General features: G+C 42.0%; 2 protein-coding genes across 3 annotated transcripts in view; both read right to left on the reverse strand.

Annotated features, from left to right (window-relative positions):
- Window positions 1-1,992: 1,992 nt before the first annotated feature.
- On the reverse strand, window positions 1,993-7,184 carry FBXL22 (F-box and leucine rich repeat protein 22). Its single transcript, XM_058033279.1, has 2 exons — window positions 6,032-7,184; window positions 1,993-4,124 (listed from the first exon to the last, which is right to left on the reverse strand). Exons 1-2 carry the CDS (start codon window positions 6,364-6,366, stop codon window positions 3,779-3,781), a joined length of 681 nt encoding a protein of 226 aa, XP_057889262.1. The 5' UTR covers window positions 6,367-7,184; the 3' UTR covers window positions 1,993-3,778.
- Window positions 7,185-8,390: 1,206 nt separating this feature from the next.
- Window positions 8,391-20,068, reverse strand: part of USP3 (ubiquitin specific peptidase 3) — a 40,373-nt gene continuing 28,695 nt past the window's right edge. For both annotated transcript variants that reach the window (XM_058033281.1, XM_058033282.1), the window contains exons 8-15: window positions 19,369-19,482; window positions 16,126-16,272; window positions 14,176-14,282; window positions 13,926-14,006; window positions 13,132-13,250; window positions 12,873-12,986; window positions 12,691-12,758; window positions 8,391-11,956 (exon numbers count right to left, since the gene is read on the reverse strand). In XM_058033281.1, coding sequence (XP_057889264.1) covers window positions 11,791-11,956; window positions 12,691-12,758; window positions 12,873-12,986; window positions 13,132-13,250; window positions 13,926-14,006; window positions 14,176-14,282; window positions 16,126-16,272; window positions 19,369-19,482 — 916 coding nt within the window. In that variant the 3' untranslated portion in view covers window positions 8,391-11,790. The remainder of the gene's footprint in view (window positions 11,957-12,690; window positions 12,759-12,872; window positions 12,987-13,131; window positions 13,251-13,925; window positions 14,007-14,175; window positions 14,283-16,125; window positions 16,273-19,368; window positions 19,483-20,068) is intronic.

Here is a 20,068-nt window from a genome sequence, read left to right on the forward strand (position 1 = left end):
CGGTTGCTTGTATGCATTTGTGAACTGTGGTTGGCTTACTCAGGCTTCATACTTTTATATTTTGTCTCAGGAAATTACAGTCTTACAGTGTTGAGGCAGGGTGTGACATTTGAAGCCTCTTAAAATGTTTAGCCTGCTGGACTGTGCTGTACAGCCCCATGCTCTGCCTTTTCCTGGCCTGAGGCCCTGGCTGCTTGGGTGCACTGCTGTTCATTCCTCGTGCTGCAATACAAGTTCATGCTGGGCTTGCTTCCTTCTTGCTTTTTGTTTAAACAGTTTGCTCCTCCGTAGTACTTGTTGACAATAACAGCATGCTGCCACCCTGATTCAGAAAACTTTAAATATTTTGAGCAAAATAGTAATATTTTAAATGGACACATTGATGTAGTTGATTCCTGCTCAGAGTACACAAAAATTAAAATGGAAGGGACAGGGTAGTAGTCAAGGTTGTGAGTTTTATTCACATTTTTAGTTCTGCCTTTGGTCTCATTTTGTCTCAGCTGTAGCTATTGTGATCAGCATGGTTTGACTGACACAGTGATGGATGTTCCTGTTTGGTTAGGACAGCAGCACTGCCCAAGGAGATCTCTGCTCTGTGCCTTAGGAAAGTGCTGGACAATTGGTAATTGCACGTTGTCACTGTGAAAGACATCACTGATGTCAAGCTACAAACACTGCTTGGTGTTCAGAGCAGGATGTACCTGGGGAGGGAGAAGGGGAGAGGCTGTCCCTAGGTGAGTCACAGCTGCTCTGCTCCCATTCCCCCTATGCTCCATTTCTTCCTCCCTCAACTCCTTGGGAAGATGCTGTGGGAACTGAGGGCTGGTGAAAATTATTATCAGTGTCATTCTCACCTGGGGCAAGACTGGTCCATCTGAGTGCGGAGTGTAGGGTAGAAATTCCTGTTACTTTCTCTCATGTGTCTGTTGTACATTGACAAGGATTGATTGGGAAATTTCCTGGCTGTCCAAGACTGAGCTGCTGTATTGCTGCCAGCTGGCACTGCGCAGAGGGAGGGCTTGGTAAGCTGTGAAAATTTGCATATCTGGGTTTTATCTGGTGAAGTTCTCTCAGGGCTGTATGTGGGCTCTTGAAAAAGGCAAAAGCCTAGCTGTGATCAAAGGCCACTGCAGAGTGAAATAATTGAGGGGGATCAGGAGTTGGGGGAGGGAGGGTCTCACAGCTCTGAAATCTTGCAGACTTGGTTTCCTGCCTTATTGTCTGTTAGGTTCCAAATTGGGCTGAGATATTGGTGTCCCATCGCTGTGTTGTGAGGATGTATAGTCACATCTTGGCCTAAACGTGTAGGTTTAATAGGTAAAAAATACAGTATTTAAATAAATGGGGAAACAGCTGTACTAAGTCCTGTATTATTGCATTCTACACTTCATGGATGTGTCTTAGTGGCACTGATTTGTCAGCCTGTTTCAATCAGCACAGGAAATAATAGAACTGTGCCTAAAAATGGCAGTTTTATGTGGACTGTGCTGTTAGCTTTCTGGGTAATGAAGATCTTTTTGGAGGCAGTTTACAATAAAATCACAGGGGATGTTGATTAAAGGTTTGTGCTTGATGGAACTTTAATGGCTTGGAACTAAAGAAAACCGTAGACATGTTTCCATCCTTCCATAATACCCTAAGTAAAATGTTGTCATTTTCTATACTCTATTTTCAGATTGGATTGTGAAGTAAGAAAATTCATTATTGATGCTGAAAAAAATGTATCAATACAGTAGTGTTCAGATTTTACCATGTCATGAACAAATAGCCCCATTCAAGGAGGGGAAGAACCAAGTAATAAGTTAAAGCATTGTTAAACAAATAGGGAAAGAAATCAAGTGGAGAGTGTTTGAAGACCCTTTTTAGCTCTATAAAAGAAAATTAAAAAACCAAACAAACCACAAACCCCACAAAGTACCCTGCCCCTCCCCCCCCCCCCACCCCCCCACCAAGTCTTGGTAGAAAACTGGCAAAAAGGCTTAATATGTAAACAGATGCAAATGTGCTTTCATATCTTGTAGCTACTTGCAAATCTGTTCCTGTTACAACTACAGAGATGTCTTTCACCACAGAGTGCTGGGAGAGCTGGTGGCATGAGGAGGCCTTTGCTTGCTGCAGTGACTCTACAAGTTCATGCCTTGTTTTGGCTTGTCAGCAGTGTGTGGAGCTGTTGTAGTGTATCCAAGGTACAAGTTGTGTCAGCTTCCCAATTTCCACATCACAGTAAATTTGTTCAGCTCAGCAATGTCCTTTCATAGCTGTCAGTGCTGGGTGAGGATTGCTGTGTCTCCTTGTCTGCACTTCCAGTTTTCTTCCTTACCTTGTGGTGCATAAGGACCCTACGTGAACTTTAGGAAGGAATTAATGAAATACCACTTTTACAGTGTCATGCTGTTAAATATCTCTAAGTAATGAAGGTGGAATAATTTCATTTCCTCATTGGTTTTCTGGGTGAGTGTTTCTTACAGATGCTCATACTGATCAAGTATTTCTCTAGAATTGCAGTGTTGTTTGACTAAGTTGCTGTAATGCTCTGATTTATTTCTTACCTCAGCCAGATTAGAGAAATACCAAGTATATCTGTGGATCAATTAACCAGGATCAGAAGGCAAAGTAAGTATATTCAGTTATGTTGAGAGCTGTAAAGGCCTCTTTGGTGTCAAATTTTGTAGATGGTGGCACAGCATCAAAAGTATGTAAAAAAAAGTTTCACTTCTAGGTAGCAGAGCAGTGTGCAGGAAGGGGACAGCCTTGTGCTTTGGGATGAAAATAGCTTCTGGTTCTGGACTTTGCAGTGAGAAATGGGTATTTATATGCAGCTGGTCTGTACTGTGTTCCTTTTTTAGCATTAAAAGACAGCCTATTAGTCACTGTCTTCTCTTGTGGGTTAGTTCTCTGAATTAGCACTCGTTCAGATTGCACTTCCTTTAAAGTCAGCTTTAAAAAATAACTTGGTGCATCTTTTTTTATGTAAGTACATCATGCAGAGGGTCAAACTGTGTTTTGTGTGCCTTGAATCCATGCTTCTCTCATTAAATAAAAAAGCCTGGTAAATTAGCTGCCACTGTTAATCACCAAGGAAGTGCTGGTGGTCAGTACTCTGCTTTTGCTAGAAAGATGTTTCAGGAGTGGTTATCCTCCTTGGAGGATGGAATGACTGTCAGGTAATACCCTTTAACAGAAGTTTGTATATCACTCTTGTCCTAAAATTTGTGAAAATCCTCCAGTGACTCAGGCTCTCTCTGTGGTGGCTTTATTGCCATTACATAAGGAGTTTTGAAAGTGTAGGGTCCAGTTTGAACCTCGTGACCCAGAGGGAGGCTCTTTCTTAATGTTGTGTTCTCAGGTCCCTGTGTGACTCATTCTGCCTCAGTTCACTCTGTGTTTCTTCCATGCAGTCAGTGAACCTTGCTGTCAAACTTACTGCACTGTGTCAAACTACAGTTAAACTGTCTTAAAAGTTCATCAAATTGATTGAACTCTATCAAATTATTTGGCCTCAATAAACACACTGCTGCTTCCCTCTTCTGAGTGAGGGCATCTGCAGCACGAGGGTACCAGAACTGCAGTTTTCAGCAGATCTGGCATTTTGTGACAGCAATGCAGGGTTTCCCAGTTTCAAGGAACAACAGAGAGCAAACAGTTATTTCCTGAAGCCCATCCAGGAGGAGATGCATGTCTTTTCCCTTTACAAAACAACAGTTTGTTTGGACTTGACCAGAACCTGTGGAAGTAGCGACAGTTCATTGCTACCTAAGTGAGGTAAAATACCCACACCTTAAAGCTGAACCAATTTTCTTGATGCTTTTTCAAGCATCAGCTTTTTTCCTGGCTTGCTGTCTGGGATCATGTTAGCACTTCTGTCTGCTCTCAGCATCACTGAAGGACACTTCTCCCTGACTCTCTCTAGCCCAGCCTGTGTTACATTGCGGCAGAAATCCACGTGGAGCGTTCGCAGGGATGCTCCGTGGAGGGTCACTGCCTCCAGGGTGTGGTCAGTGATCTGCACACAGTTCTCCAGCTTGAGGCTCTTCAGGTTCGGGCAGTTCTTGAGAAGCTGCAAAATGCAGTCATCTGTAACATGGCCACATCCAGAGAGGGTCAGAGACAGCAGATTTGGACATCTGAAAGCAGGATGGTGACAGGTGACATGGGAGAAATAAATCATAGAGCTTGCAGAAGCAAATAACATCAAGAATAAATATGAAGGCTGAAAAAATGCCTCCTCTTCATCAGGAGGGGAAAGGAGGCACAAATAGGTGTGTACATGTAGATCTTAATGTTCAACTTAAGGCAAAGCTTACTTTGCTTTTTCTGTTGGTAGCAACATCTCTAGCTCAGCTGGCACAGTGGCATGTGGAGGCCTGTTTAAGCTGTGGCTCCATCCTTTTTTCTTAAGGAGTTGGATGGTGCTGTGCTTCTCCAGGCACAGACAGAGGAGACCCAGCAGAGAGGAGATTAATTTCAGGATGAAGTGGAGGACAACTGAGAGAAGAGACTGCTGTGCAGACATGCTAAGCATGAGCAAGTAAGGCACTCCCACTCTTAAGTTTTAGGAATTGCAGATATGTTTTATCTCCTTGGATTTCCTGAAGCCAGCTGCTTCCTAAAAAGTGTTCAATGTTCAAACCCCACTCAGCTCTTAAACTTTCCTTTGAGTCACTGAAACTGGTAATTCTGTTGTTATAAACAATGATGCAGCAAATGAAAAAAGCTTTTTCTTGCTGCTTGAGCAGGCCTGGGGAAGTAGAGGGAAGGGCTGTCCCCAGTGGGGTGTGGGTGCTGTGCAGGAGCAGCTGCTGTGCTGAGCAGGCCCTGTGCAGCAGCCTGCAGTCATGTGCCATGTCTGCTCCTGGCTCAGCCCCTCTGCAGGCAGCAGCAATTCAGCATCCACCGAGCTGAACAGAGCATCACACACAGGTCTGTGTCAGTGTTGCTCTTGTGAGGCCTCTGGACAGAATTTTTTAAAACTCTTTTCTGTTAAGAGCAGTTGGGAGGAAGAAGTTGGCAGCAGTCAAGAAAGGCTTGAACAGAATAAAACTACTTTAAACTCAGGAAGAAAAGCTGGATATTCAATTTGCATTTTCTTTGTACACAGTGCTAGGAATTTTGACTGGAAATGCTTTCAATGGGTTGCAGTAAAAATAGATAGGACCTTGTATTATCCTTTCTAGGCACAGGTATGCTGATTCCTCCTTAATTCAGATTTTTATCTAATTGTTCTAGAACATTTACTTCTTAAATCTGTCACTTGCAATTTAATTTGTTTTGAAGCCATTTTTCAGTCCTTGTTTTGAGATTGCGCTGCTGCTGGCTCTCTCCTGTCACTATCCCATAATTTTTTCAGTTGCTGTTTCAAAGCTGAGGGCTGTGGCACAGGTGCACCATGTCAGGGAAGCACTGCCACAGCCCCTTGGCTCTGCTTTGGGACCGAGCCAGCCCTGATGTTCCCCACACACAGAGGGAGTAGCTCTGCCCTGTGAGCCTCCTCCTGTCACTGCTCTGCTCCTTCCTCAGAGTGTCTTGCAGCAGCAGAGCTGTGAAGGGAAAGCTGTGCACCCAGAGCTGCTTTTCTGTGGTGCCATTTCTCTTCCCTCACTGCAGTTTAGAAGCAGCTGGGAGTTTAAACTTCAGAAGTTCAGACTGAACTAAAGCTGACACTTAGTGACATGTTAATTGACCTTGGTTGTAATGAGGTGTGTTCAGTGTTTGAAATCTGGGCTCTGCTCCAGGCACCCCCCAGACACTGCCAGAATGGTGTAGTTCAGCTGAGCAGCAGTGTGAGAGGCAGGAATGCACTTTCCCATATTAATAATGAATTCTTAGAAAAAAAAGAAGGAAAACATAGACTTAAGGGAGATCTAAAGGAAGTATACACTATTATGTAAAATGAACTTACACTACAGTTGTAAAGGCAAAGCACTCATGTACTTCATGCTCCATTTCAGGCAGGGGTTTTGGAGTATTGGAAATAACTCTGACTTCACTCATCTCAAGGCAGTTACTGCACACTCACACCCACAGAACGTACCTGTTGCAAACGTCTAGTAAAAAATCACTGACAGTGTTCTCATGCCTCTTACAGAAGTCTTTCTGGAAACTGTTTTTCATCCAGTCCTCAATGTTACACACCTTGACTCTCTCTGAATACCAGCAGATGGATAAGTGTTTTAAAGCAGGTCCCAGGAGAAAATTATCCTTCTTTAGTTCCACTGGAGAATGAAAGTTCAACAAAGACCACAGTAAAGGATCCTGAAACACTTCTAGTAACTTGTGACATGTTTTTGCCAGATTTTTCCTACTGTTTTTGTCCAGAAAAGAGAAGAGATGTAGAAGGCATTCCCGGTTGAGCTGGGTTATGTGCATTGCCCAGCAGCAGTGGCAGAGTGTCTTGGCCGGGTGGAGTAACAGCAGTGCTGGAGGGGGTTCACACTCACCAGGAGGCTGTTGCACATATATGGTTGTGGAATGGGGTTTATTTTTGGCTAACAACTGGTGCAGAAGCTCAGAACAGGGAAAGGAACAGAACCATGTATGTAGCTTGTGCTTCCTTCGTCCAAGGGAATGGAATGGGCATGTACAACTTGACTGTTGTGAAATGCTTCCTTAAAAGGGATTTTCCCCCCTGCTTTGTAGACTCTGCTGGAGTTTAGCAAAGTTCTTGTGCTGAGTTACTGCAGTGGGGTGGGGCTGTAGCTGCAGCTGCTGGGTGTATCTGTCAGTGCTTCCCATTCGGGAGATTTGGCTGAGCACCACTTTGGTTTGGCACAATACACTTGGCTGTTAGTTCATTGATTTTTCTGAGGTTGCACATTTGGTTCATGTTCAAGGACTGTTACATGGATAATGGAACTTTCATAAAGTTTTTTAGAAGGAGCTGAAGCAGTCTCTGGGTGCCTTGAAGCACACACACGGTCTGCAGTTCAGTTCATGGGCCCCAGAGGTAGGGACAGTTTCCTGCCCACAGTTATTTGAGGCTGAGCTGTGATTCCATAAACAAAGCTGGCTGTGTCCCCACCTTCTGCAGGAGGGAGGCAATGACACAGAGGCAGCCATGCATGGCAACAGCAAGCCTATGTTTAGTTCCTTGTGGGCTTGTGCTTTTAATAGATGTCTTCTACTGGCTCGAGTTTTACAAGTTTGGCTGTTCTGGTTTTGTAGGTTTAGTTCCATTACCACAGAAATATTTTTCCCACCCTTTGGTGGAATAAGGAGATATGAAAGTGGTTTTCCAGGTAAAAGTATCTGTTGTACAGAAATTGGAGAAAGTGTAGCAGAAAGTTGTTCCTAGAAGAAAAATAAAGCTACAGCAGGGGCAGGTTGGAATTAAATGCAGTAAGCATCCCTTTAACTTTCCAGCTTGTGAATCAAAAGCACTTGAGATGAAGGTATTCGTAGTAACTTTCTGCCTGATGTTAATACAAGAGAATAAATACATTCAAGAAATCCAGAAAAAGTTACAGCAAACAGCACTGGGGGAGTTTTTCAAGTGGCCTGCACACAAACAGTAGCTGGGAAACTTTATGGCATTTTAATTAGGAGTGTTTTAATACAGGACAACGTTGAGTGGGACTCAATTTTACCTCCTCCTTCACACCCCAAGAATGCAGTTTAAAATTCAACTCTGAAAAACAAGATCTGAAATTTGTTTGTAGTCTGCAACAGTCACAGCTTGAGGAGGTGCTTGAGTAATGTGTCTGAACACAGCCAGCATACACAGAGAAATGGCAATTCTTTCTGCTTCATTCTTTAGTTAGTAACTTTCTACAGTAAGCTGTGTTTAACAATTGCCAGTCTTCTTGGTTTTATAGCCTTTGTCATTTAATCTTATCTTTGAAATGATAAGGATAATGCTCTTCCCTCTCCCCCTGTCAGAAACAGCTCTGGTCAATGCTACAAAAGGGACAAGATTTCACATCCCAGGTAATGCAGTTTACTGAAAACAGCAGCTTAAAAGATGTGCCTGCAGGTGTTCTTCATCGTTATATCAGCATTTTCAAATCTCAAGAACTTACCTTTGTTTTTGAGCAGGTTTAAACAGTTGAGACTTCTCAGAGTTATACATACAGGAATACTATTTAAAAAAAATACTAATTAAGAAACCCCCCAAATTAACAACAAATCAACAGTCTAGCAAAGCTGAATTACAAGGATGTGAGGATGGACTCTTGCCAGACAGAGGGGACACACCACAATCTGACACAAAAATTAACAGCAGTTGGGTGACAAGGAATTTAAGATGGAATGGCAGGTCCTCTTTGGGGTTAGGTGCTAAATTTGGGAGAGGTGTTACAGAGTTAGGAACACTGCAATTGCTTTATTTTGTTTTTCCCAGAGCAAGGTACAGTATTCTGCCATTTGTGTTCAGAGGACATACACCAATGTTCTGCAAGCCTGTAGAAGGACAAGGAGTTTCATTTTCTAAGGAAAGGAGACACTTTAATGGCACATTTTCCATAAACACACTATGTGATGAGATATAATTCACATTCATCCTGGAAATGCTCCAGAAACACACAAGATGAGCACAGTCAGTAATCCTCACTGAAAATTACACACAAGATTTTAATGGTAAACAATTACAACTATGGCACTACAGTACTTGAGAATATCCTAAAGCACGTTGGAATCAGCTGTCAAGGTGCCCATTACCTCATCAGTAAGACACAGACACATCAGTAATGAAACATTGCTGGGGGAATTTAACACCATGTGTTACACTTCCCACTGATTTAGTAAATTCATCATAAATGGCCTCCTGTTTTTGATACAAGTCCACTATCCCTTCCTGTCTCAAACTTTTAAACTGACATTTAGGAGCTGGACATTTTGCTGTTTTGATTGACATAAATATTGGCTCCAGTTGTATACGTGGCTAAACAATCAGTAACAAAAGGACAACCTTTGATTGGACACATTTTGGTGAAAAAGATGCAAGTCTTTGAACTGTAGAGAGCAGTTGCTGCTTGCAGAGCAGTCTCAAGCAAGAAAAAAACTTCTTGCCAGCTAGTGTGTACTATGATGAGCAGTAAGTAGAAAAAAACATTTGGCTTAAATGAAAGAGATATTCCCCCCCACAAGCGAGTAGATAAATACAGGATATACAAGCTAGGTTAAAAAGGTAATACTAGGCCAGGTGCAGTATTATGTTACTGGTTCAGTGCTCAGTTACTTTTTTTTTCGACACCACACTGAATAGAATACAGTGGATAAGCAAAGTTCTCCACCAGGAAGAGAAATACTTGTGTTGCCACAACAAACTGTTCATACTGCCCATCTGAGTTTGCAATGGGAGAAAATTAAATTAGGAAAGGATTTACAATGTACTTGTTCCAGCAAAGCATATGGCTGAGTCCTGAGCAGCACCTGCTGCAAGCAAGGACAGCCTGCTGTGATTGCATGGTTTCCCCAGAGCTGGAGACACCACTGCCCAGGAGCTGCGTGGGACACAGCACATGGGACTGAGAGAAAATGCTCAAGTCAGAGCATAACTCTGACCCAAACAACTGCTGACAAGAAGAAGTCGATTAAAAGAAGTGAATGTTGCTGAAGATTACAAATTTAAATTTCTAAAAACACAGAAAGGCACATTTACATCACTGTTTTGCAAGAACACTGCATACACCTGACTACTGTAAGTTAAACTGCTGCTGGCCCAGAGAGAGTTGTGTATTTTAAGCTTGGCATTCTCAAAGGTAAATTCTAAAGAAAGCTGGTCCAAGCAGCATGCAGAGAAAACACAGCTAGAGGTGGCATCTGTGCAGCTCCCTGTGAGCAGCAGGAATGGCAGGAATGTGGTACAGTGCTTTACCTGCTCTGTTTTCTGCTTGTCTAAGTATCAGCAACCTATTCTCGTTGATTAGAAGACTGCCTGCCTGTAAGGAAGGGAAGGTGACAAACTATCTACTTAAAGAAATGACAAGTTCTAGTTACTGTTCAACTTAAGTAAAAGACAGCATCCTTATAAATATGTCACTGTATCAAATAACGCTGTAGTCTTAACCTGTGTGCACACTTCAAAACCCATCAGCTATGCTCAACCATTTCTGCAGCTTTGGATAAAGCCAATTTCTCCCTTTTCTGGTTAAAGCTGCTGTGACAAAGCTCCCAAGAATGGCCCTGTACCAAATGCCTGACTCCAATTTGTCCTTGTCCTGGCCTGTGAACAGCCAGCAGGACCCCAGGGCAGGGCACTGCTGTGCCCTCCCTGTGCCCTGGGCTGCTCTGGGCTCCACTCCAGCCTCCCTGCCTTTGTCCTTCAGGGGCATCAACTAAAACAGGACTCCCAACTGCATTTTCTCGTTAACTAAGAGCTGCTGTTTGGTGGTGGCACTCTCCATCAACTGTCGTCTCTTACTGAGCTTTCAGGAGCATCCAGCTCCTTGCCTGGTACAAGAGACCCAGCTAGAAAGGAGAGACTGAGGGAACAGATCTGAAATGCAACAGTTCTCAAATGTCATGTTTTCTGTCAGATTCCTGGCTTTGGCAGTAGTGGTTTTCCTGTCTGCCTTTCTCTTCACAGTAGCTGATTTCCACCCATCAGCAGTAGAGCTAAAACTGGTTTGGGCTTTTTTAGCATAGTCTTTCTCTGTTACCTAGCCAGGTCTTAGAAACTGCACCATGACTCCAGTGGTCATCTAGAGACTGAAAAAAATGCTACCTGGGCGAGTGTGTAAATGCCACAGGAGCTCTCTGAGCCTGCTCCAGCACTTCCCCTGTGAGGGCGCTGCTGTGAGAGACTGAGCATCCTTCCTTGAGTTTCACTTGAACTGATAGAACAATTTCATGCAAAGCACCTGCAACACCATCTGTCTCCTCCTGCTTGCAAGTGAACTGTAGCCATGGAGCAGAGCTGCATGCAGACCTACACCTGTTCTCACAAACCCCAGCCCTTGGGGCCAATTCCCACTAGGAACTATGGGCTTCTACTTGGGATTCTACTGCCAGGAAGTCTCCCCAGTTTTCAAGCATGTGAGTGATCCAATTTCAGGATGACAGTCTAAACCAAGAGATGTCAAATGCAATTCAGGTTCAGTTTAAAACCATAAAGGGCAAAGTAATTTAGACAGGTAAAGATAATTGTTTTAAATTTGCAGGGGGTAGGAGGCAGCATATCTGAGCAGTACTGTAATTAAATTGCAGTATTGATACAATTGAACCAACTGTTTATTTACAATGATTCCTGAAAGTCACCAGCCTGAATACACCAATATAGCAGCAATTACCTGGTCTACTTAATGATGTTATATTGCCTCTCTTCTGCAGACAAAGGATGATTGGTCAGAGGTCACTGTTTAAGTCTCTTGCACGAGGGAAACAGTTGTACGTGCAAACAATTTGTTGATTTAAAGAGATTAAGTCATATCTACATCATAGGACTGCGAACAGCATGAAGTTGTATTGCTTTTCATGATCAAAAGCACATTTATCTTGCTTGTAAGGAGGACAGAGATTTTCTGATGTAAATGTGCCTTTAGAAAGTGAGAACTGAAAACATTAATATAAAAAAGTCAAATAACTATTTCATGAAACTATATATATAAAAATTGAGTTATCGCAACTAAAGCAGCAAATCAAAATCTGCTGAGGTTTTCTGGTATAACTAAAAAAAAAAGTTAGTTTGTGTCCAAGTTCAGTAAGTCAAATGCTACCATTGACACAACAAAACAAAAACCCACAAGAGGAAATTGCAAAGTGCACAATGAAATTAATAAGTCTTGGATCAAGTATTTATGGAAAAATGGAAATGTTTGTCCGGTGGACTTGATAAGTAAGAATGCAAAGGAGGTATTAAAGTTTCTCTGCTCCAGGCTTGGCTTGGCGCTCCACGTAGAAGAGGATGTAGGCCTTGGCCTTGCCCACGGTCTCCTCGTCAGTCAGGGTTACAGTACTGTCGTTGAAGTGGAACCAGCGGCCCTCGTGCGCGGCGTACGCTGTGTAGTGGCCAGAACCAACGCTGTGGAGCAGGCACAGGGACAGCAGTCAGGGACACTCACTGAGGCACCTTCTCCTGGGGCTAAGGGACTGCCTGCAGGAAGGTACCCACAGCCCTGCACAGCACATGCTTCTCTTTTTGAGCAGTGGGGCCCAAATTCTTCTTAAAGTTCCACAAGAACACATTGTCTTGTCCCTTCTACTGTTACTCTCAACAGATCTGTCCAGGGCTGGGGAAAGTTAAAAGACTTCTAGAAACTTTACTTCAAAATATGCCCAGTGCCTTCCCTGGGTGTTCCTGTGAGCCTTCACTGCTGTGGCAGGAAAGGTAATGGTGATGATCTCTTTCACCATACACATGCTCATACACTTCTTTAACATAAAGGCAAATGTACCTTCCAACATGAATAAAAACAGGAAAAAATAGTCCTGGTTTGTAGTAAGAATCTCAGAATGAGACATTAATTCCTGGAAGGCTCCCTGACTCCTCCTCTTGGTTTAGGGCTTTTTTATTTGTAGAGGCACTAGACTATTTTCATTTAATCTCACACATTAACCCCAAAGGCTGCCAGGGGGCATTCACAGGCCTATCTATTGAAATTAATTCAGCTTAGCTCCCTGCCAGCTTATAAACTATGGCTTATTTGCCTCAGCTAAAATACATGCCCGTGGGACAGAAACCCCTTCATTCTGTCTGCCTGTCCCTGAGTGGGAGAAGGTCTGTGCCAGGAGGCCAGGCTGGCTCTATGTACTCACCCTGAGCCGTGATGCACAACCACAGCCACCAGGTCATACAGGCAGCTCTCTGGGCCACTGTTTTCAGGCTGTGGTAGGAAAAAACAGAAACTCTTCCAATATCAGTAGCACCCTGGAATTTGTAATAAAGACATATGCCATGGAACAAATTTCTTGCAGGAGGCATCAGGAGGTCTGCTTACCTCTAACAAGTAGCATTTCATGTCCAGGCCTCGCAAGGGAAACTCAACATATGTATCAACCTTGTTCCTCAGATATGCTGTCCAGTGAAAGCGTTTCAAGTGTAAGCATAGCACCTGCAGGGGGACAGTTATAAAAGCTGTGTTAGAGGAGGGGGCTGAACTCCATTCTGGACACTGCAGTGGGGAGGAAGAGGTCTTGGTTGAACCATTATTTCCTGTGACATTTTGTCACACTGTAATTTCTCATGCTTATACAAACCTTTGGTAATTTCTGAATCCAGAATTTTTTGGTGGACTTCTGTTTCTTTTTGCATTTGTGGCACATGTACAGCTCTGTCTCATCAAGTTCTTCCAGGTCTGTAAAACTGCGAAGACAATCTAGAAAAAGCAGATACATCAAGTGGTTTTTGTAACATGAAATACAACAAATACAGCAATATAGGTGTGCTCATCTGCTGCAACCATTCTAGTTATATCCATCTGAGCAGCAAAAAAACTGTATAATGTTTAATACAATAAAGTGTTGTAACATGCAACCTTCCCTATTCCTGAAAGCAGCTAGAATTTGAAAGAAACAAACATGCATTCCCAAAATCTCCATCTTCCAACAAGATTCCATCTAACATTCAGAAAAAACCTGCTTTCAAACAAAGATAAATTATTTTCTAACATAGAATAGTCAACTTTTAAAACCTGTTTGGCTTTAGGTACAAAATGAACAGATACAACAACAGGGTTTTGTTGAATATTTCATGATTTTCAGCAAGTCTATTCACACATCTGTGAAAAACTAACATCCTGTAAAAACCAAAGTCAGTAACAGTACTGCTGCCCAACCTGCAGGACTGCATTGATGTGGTTTAAATGCAGAATCCCCAAGAGCCACCCTCACTGTGGGCATGGGCAGATGTGTCTGAGGACAGAGCCCCAGAGAACACCCACAGGCAACAGTACAGATCAGTGTCTGGGGGGAGTGAACTACATTGGAAATGCTCTGATTAGAAAGAAAATCCTCTTGGGCCTGCTATGATTTCATTAGCCAGGCACTCTTACCTCGTAGCGTGCACATTGGTCCACCCTCTTGGTTTTTAGTACGTTTATTTCTGAACTGACTTGGAATATCTAGCGAAAGGTCTAGAAAAGCAATGATTTAAAAACAGAATTAGGGCTGAACTGAGCAATGCCTGGTCTTTTCAGGCTGACACGCTGGGTTCGTCATGTGACATCTAAATATATCAAGCTTCAGATTTAATTTTCTGCTCTAAGTCACACGGTATTTGGAATACAAGAGGCAGCATCTTACCTAGGAATGGGTCAAACTTTCTAGATTCAGTCCCACATATTAGGCAGTTGACTTCATTTTGAAGAATGCCTCCAAAAATGGCAGTGACAACAGTAGACGCTCCATTTCTAGACAAACCACATCAGAGAAGTACAGTCACCCAGAAAGCCTGAGCTGAATCCCCAGCACTGTCCCATGTTTGGTGCTCACACCTCCTGCTGTTGAGCCAATGAAACAGGGACTGGGTGCTCCAGGCAGAATGGGCACTGCAGCTGCCCAGGAGCACATCACATGAATGCAGTGCCTACACTGCTTTATCCTGCACCTAAAGAAAGGGTGACCTGGGGGGCTCTAAGCACATGCTCAGACTGAAAGTGTTGTGCATATTTCTATAGTCGAGCTGTACTGGATGCTCACACAGGTCCAGGATTTTAACCCTGTAATTAAGACTTCCTCTGAAACAAAAATTCTTTCTTCTTTGGTAGGTCAAGCACATTTTTGTTTTAACTCTACACCCTTTCTTACATGTGCTTTTGACTTCTTTGAGCACATTTCTGCACTTCACTGCCAACAGCAGCTTAAGTTGCATTAAGACATGATAAACAATGTGCAAGATCAGCATTGTTCTCTAATCTTTCATTACTCTCCTACTGAATTTTTCAGCATATTATGTAATGGGCCTGCTTCTCACAGTCCAATTTAAAAAACACACGAATTTTAAGTTATGTTTTTATACACTACTAAGGCTTACAGAAACCTGTGTTCCTTGCCTGCACTCCATCTACATCTTTCCAGCTCATCTCAAGGCTTCCTGAGCAAGAGGAAATAGCTGCTCACAGGGACTGGTGCACAAGAAGAGAGCATTCACAGCCTATTTGTTACTTCACTGGAAGCATTAAAGTGCCCTCACAAGAAGGGCAGCCTACCCCATTGAATAGCCTTTCTCAAGACAAATTTACATTAGATAGGTGAACAAAGGTTAAATTCTCCTGGGATTTTGACATCCAAAATACTGACAAAACAAAATCAGTTTAGATTTCAAATATATGTCAATCCTACAAACATTTTGAGATTCTTCTGGGGGATTTTAAAGCATCAGCAACACGACATAAATGCAGTAAAGAGCAGAGTCTGAATTTTCTTAGGCTTTCCCTAATAAAGCATCTATAAAACCCTGCATCTCAGGCCCGCTTACTCTGTCCTAATGAGTACAGAAGGAAAAACTCAAACTCTAGTTTTCTGTAGGGAATTAAGGACTTAGGGGCCAAATATGCAGGCTAATCTGACATCTTTCCTTCATGAAGCAAAATAAGGTTTTGTCTCTTGTGTGAGTGTCAATCTAAGAGAAAACACAGCTAGGAAAAACGACAGAAAAAACAGTATTTTGAGAAATACAGAAAGAGGAGTCAAGCACCCAAATTACACCTGTTTCAAGGTACACAGTAGCATGAAAACCAAAATTATGCACAAAAAAAAGCACCAACTATAACTGTGAAGTGATACATGAGATCATCTGCTAGAAAACTGACTCCAAGCAATAACTGCACTACTCAGTCATTTATCCAGGAGGTCTACTCACAATTTAAACATCAAAATCGCTGGCCATTGTTTTTGCTCCTGCAGCATAGAGGCTATCTATCACTCTAAGAAAATTATATTGTCTGGGGAGAAGAAAGAATTCTGTGGGCTACAGAAAATACAGTTTTTTATTTCTGAAAGACTAGTGAATTAAAATGTCTTTACAACTTAGCCTGTATGCTCCCTCACACCTATGAAAACTGCTGATCTAAGACACTTGCTTTTGAAAGGACACAGATTGTACAGAATCTTCACAACCTACAGTTTTGTACTGCCTAAAGTCAGAAGCACTGAAGAAAACTTAAAACAAGGAACACTGAAATTCCAGAGCCATCACATGCAGACCCATGCAAAGCCATGAAGGCTTTGAAGAAATTAAAAATCACTTCTTACATGCAACATTTGTTGCTTCCAGACAGGTTAGAATTTTCTTGCAAGATGACTGAACGTGAAACACCGTTGAAGCCACCCTGGAGTTCCAGGTGTAGATGGTCCAAAAGGTAACGCATGAACTCGTGGGCATCCTGCTGCTGGTATCCCCTGAAGAGAAAAGGAAACAATAACAAAATTGCTTTAGAGGCAACACACAGCAAGCACCAGGGTCACAGGAATAAAACCTTTGCTTCTTTAATCCTACTGAGCAGACTTTCCATATGTGCTTGGCTCCAGTCTCACATGTGCTGTGCCACCAGCAGCAATGTTGCTCAATCACCATTATTATTTCATCACTAAGAAACCTTACCAAAAAGAACAGAGGAGCCATCAGGGTAAAACATGCCTTTTAAGTTATTTAAGCTGAATCATGCATCAAATTCAACAAACAGCTGCTGTTCACTTGCCATTAAGCTGCACACTGAGACAAAGCATGACAAGATAGGTAGTGAAACACTGAAAGCTTTGTGCAACACTGACCTGAGTATGTGCAAGTCATTGTGGGCCCAAGCTACAGAAATCCCTACATAGCCAGAGCTGGCTTTCCCTCCACCTCCTGTCCGTTCTCATAAGCTGCTTTATCAGGCCTCCCCCTTTCCACCTCACTACCCCGCCTAAGTGCTGGCAATAACTGTCAGGTAGGAATGTCTGGGAGAGAAATATAAATGGGTTTATAAATGTGAGTGCTCAGGAGAGGGAAAAATCCTGTAAGATTCATGGCAGAGGACCCAGAAGGGGAGAGAAGTGCTAACAGACTCACTGCAACAGAAATATGCCATGTGAGGCTGATTTGCTTAGTGAGGAACACAGATGTGTCCAGTGAGAGTATTGCTAAGAGATAACAGAACAAAACCAAAAATGTTCATCTTGTAGGATTACAGTAATGCTTTCTTCCAAACCAGCAGCTTTAAAATAAATCAAGGAGCCTGTATACAGACACATGGGCAGCACTGCCTACCTTTTACCTAGAAAACCCAGCACCCAGAAACACTGCTGTGCTTCAACAGGCCACAGTCTGCACAGCCAAGGCAGGACTTACTGTCCCAAAGTTGCAGAGTAATTATATGTTTGTTAAAATTGCTGGCATTAAACTTCCTTGATTCTCAGAAGCTAAATGAAAGATAACTAACTGTATGAAGAACAGAATAAACAGATTTGTGTTGTTTGGGTAATTCACTGAACAGATGTATTCACAGCATCTTTTCAGCAGTGCTAGAGATATAACAGGTAAGAGAACATCTTTATTATGTGAGAACATGGAGCAATTGCAGTGGTTTTGGTTCACTAATCTGAGTTTTTCAGTTAATGCACCAATTAATGTGGTGGGTTTAGCACTGGCCAAATGCCAATGTACTCATTAGAATTATTTATTCATTTTTTTGCTGCAAGATAAGGATTAGGAGGAGAGCAAAGCAGACTCAAAAATTTAAAGGGCATAAAGAAATCTTTATTAACCAAACTAAAAGAAAAATATTAAGAAATCAGAATAAACCTTCACAACACTTCTCCTCCCTCCAACTCTTCTTTCTTTTCTCTCTGACAATGTTAAGAGACAAAATGTGGTATTTTCAATCAGTTTATTACTTTCAAAATAATCTTTCTCCAGTTTACTTAGGGAGAGGAGTCTTTCTTGCCATGTCATGGAGATTTTTTCACAAGAAACAGTTCTTTCATGGTTTTAATTTTCACTAATAGCAGCCACCTGGAAATTTACAATTGTAAAGTCTCTCTTACATTTGGTAGATTTTTCACAACTACTACCATGGGTCATTTCAGTTCATTGGGGTGCAATTTTAAGGATAAGCTGTTCTAGTATAGAGACAAAAATTTTCTTTATTTTTGAGAAATAGAGGTCTCTTCTTCTATCCCTGGGGCAAGGTTTTTCATTTTTTTAATTACTCTCTAAACTTTTCATCAAATTACAGCTACTTCAACATCTGCTTGCATTAGTATTGGTGCTCCTGCTCATGGCTGTGGTTACAACACTACATCTCTCCAAGGCATTTCATGAGTTATAAGGAAAAAGAGTCTGATGTATTAATTATATCTCCATCATAGCTTTAAAAGATAATTTTAACTTAAGATTAAGGCTTTTTTTCCTCATTTGGGCTTTGGCTCTTTTTTCTTATCAATGTTGGTTTCTTTATGTTGTTCTTTTATGTGCTTTAAATTTTCTTTTTTTTTTTTATTTGGTAGATGGAATTTTATAGCACTGAATGAGTTAATTTTATTTGGGCTTTGCACTAGGAAATGGCTTTGTCTTGTTGGTCACACGGTTTCTGCCAGGCAGTGGCCACAGAGGCTCACAGCATTGCTTTCAGCTGTTTCTGTGCTTCTGAATTGGGATTATGTTGTTAATGGTGATTTCAGAGGCATATTTCACTTTTTTAAGTGGTTTAACAGGGTGTCAATATTTAAAATTAGCTAGCTGAGTGGTTTTGTTGGGTCCAAAGGAAGCTGTTAAGGTTTTTATAGGGAATTACTTCCATAGTTGGTGGATTTTTTCCTTAACTAAAAACCAAACTATGATAAACTACAACAGCAACTTACCTTCATCACAATATATCCTAACAGGTTTCAGTGCTCCTTTGAAAGAGGTTCAGGGGTCAGGACAGGGAGACCTCCCAGAGGAACGATACTTGGCTTTACTTGGGTAACCTTCTTTACCACTTTATTGTCTGTTCTGTAAGTATGGGCCCAAAATGCTTATTAGGCACAGAATCTTTCTCTTCTAGTCCTTATATCATGTCCAGCTGTGACTACTGTATTTTGAGAGAATCAAGGAAGTTTCAGCCAGTATGTTTGCATTCAGACCTGTAGGTGCTGTATCTATCAATCTGACTACATCATTTTCTTACTGCAGCCAAGCCTGGGTTCACTCAACACCCTGCACTTGGCACTTACCAACCAGTCAATAGCTTGATTCCTCTGGAGCACTGGCTCAAAGGTACAACTACCACTGTTTCTCCTGTGAGATCTTATTCTCTCTGAAACTGCTGCATGTGGCAGAAGGGCAGAAGGAAAAAGCAAGCACTGCTTATGAACACAAAACTGTTGATCAAAGCAAAGATCCTTTTCAAAGCACATCTGTAGGGATATGGAAAGCTACACAGAGTGCATCCTATGGATGCAGTCAATTTTAGAGTAGGACACCAGTAATATTTGGTTGCAATCAAGAATACTGTTATTTTTTAAAAAACTTACCTAAAATTTGGCATTATTTTCCAAACAACATAAAATAAAGACTCTGGACTAAATGCAGTTTGGCTTCCTTGCCATAAAGCACAGAGTGTCTTTCTGAATTCTTCCACAAGTGAACTGTAAAGAAAGTAAGAGCTGGTGTTTAATGTGCATTTGTTTACAACCCTTAGAGGTTTACTTGTTCATTGGTACAAGTATCAGACATTAGCTGGGTTAAGACTGTAACAACTGGGTAAATATCCTTTCCAGTAGCTTCAAAGATTTTATGTCCAAAATCCTACCCACAATTGTTGAAGGCACACAGATTTGGAAAATTATATTTCAGATGTTCAGGATGGACTCATGTGAACACCTATGCACTGTTTGGCATTTTAGTGCAGACTGCCCACATCCTTTTAACACTTGCTCAAGCAACCTACAGATCATCAATCACTTACTCCTGAACTTTCTGTAGTAGCAGTCACAGTAGGTTGACTTGCAGTCACATCCTCATGACCCTATTTTAGCTGGAAGTCAGGAGCATAATGTCTGCAGCACATATCAAGAGGACTCTTAACATGATTTAACATGTCACAGTCCAGCACTACCTGATGTACCTGACTGCCTCTCCCTGCAGCATCAGACCTGTAACAGCAAGCTGCAAGTGATACAAGTTTCTTTCTTTGTAGACAACTATTTTCTGTGCCCTTGTCCCCTGTGAATT

The sequence above is a fragment of the Melospiza georgiana genome, chromosome 13 (genome assembly GCF_028018845.1).
Source record: "Melospiza georgiana isolate bMelGeo1 chromosome 13, bMelGeo1.pri, whole genome shotgun sequence".
Lineage (NCBI taxonomy): Eukaryota > Metazoa > Chordata > Aves > Passeriformes > Passerellidae > Melospiza > Melospiza georgiana.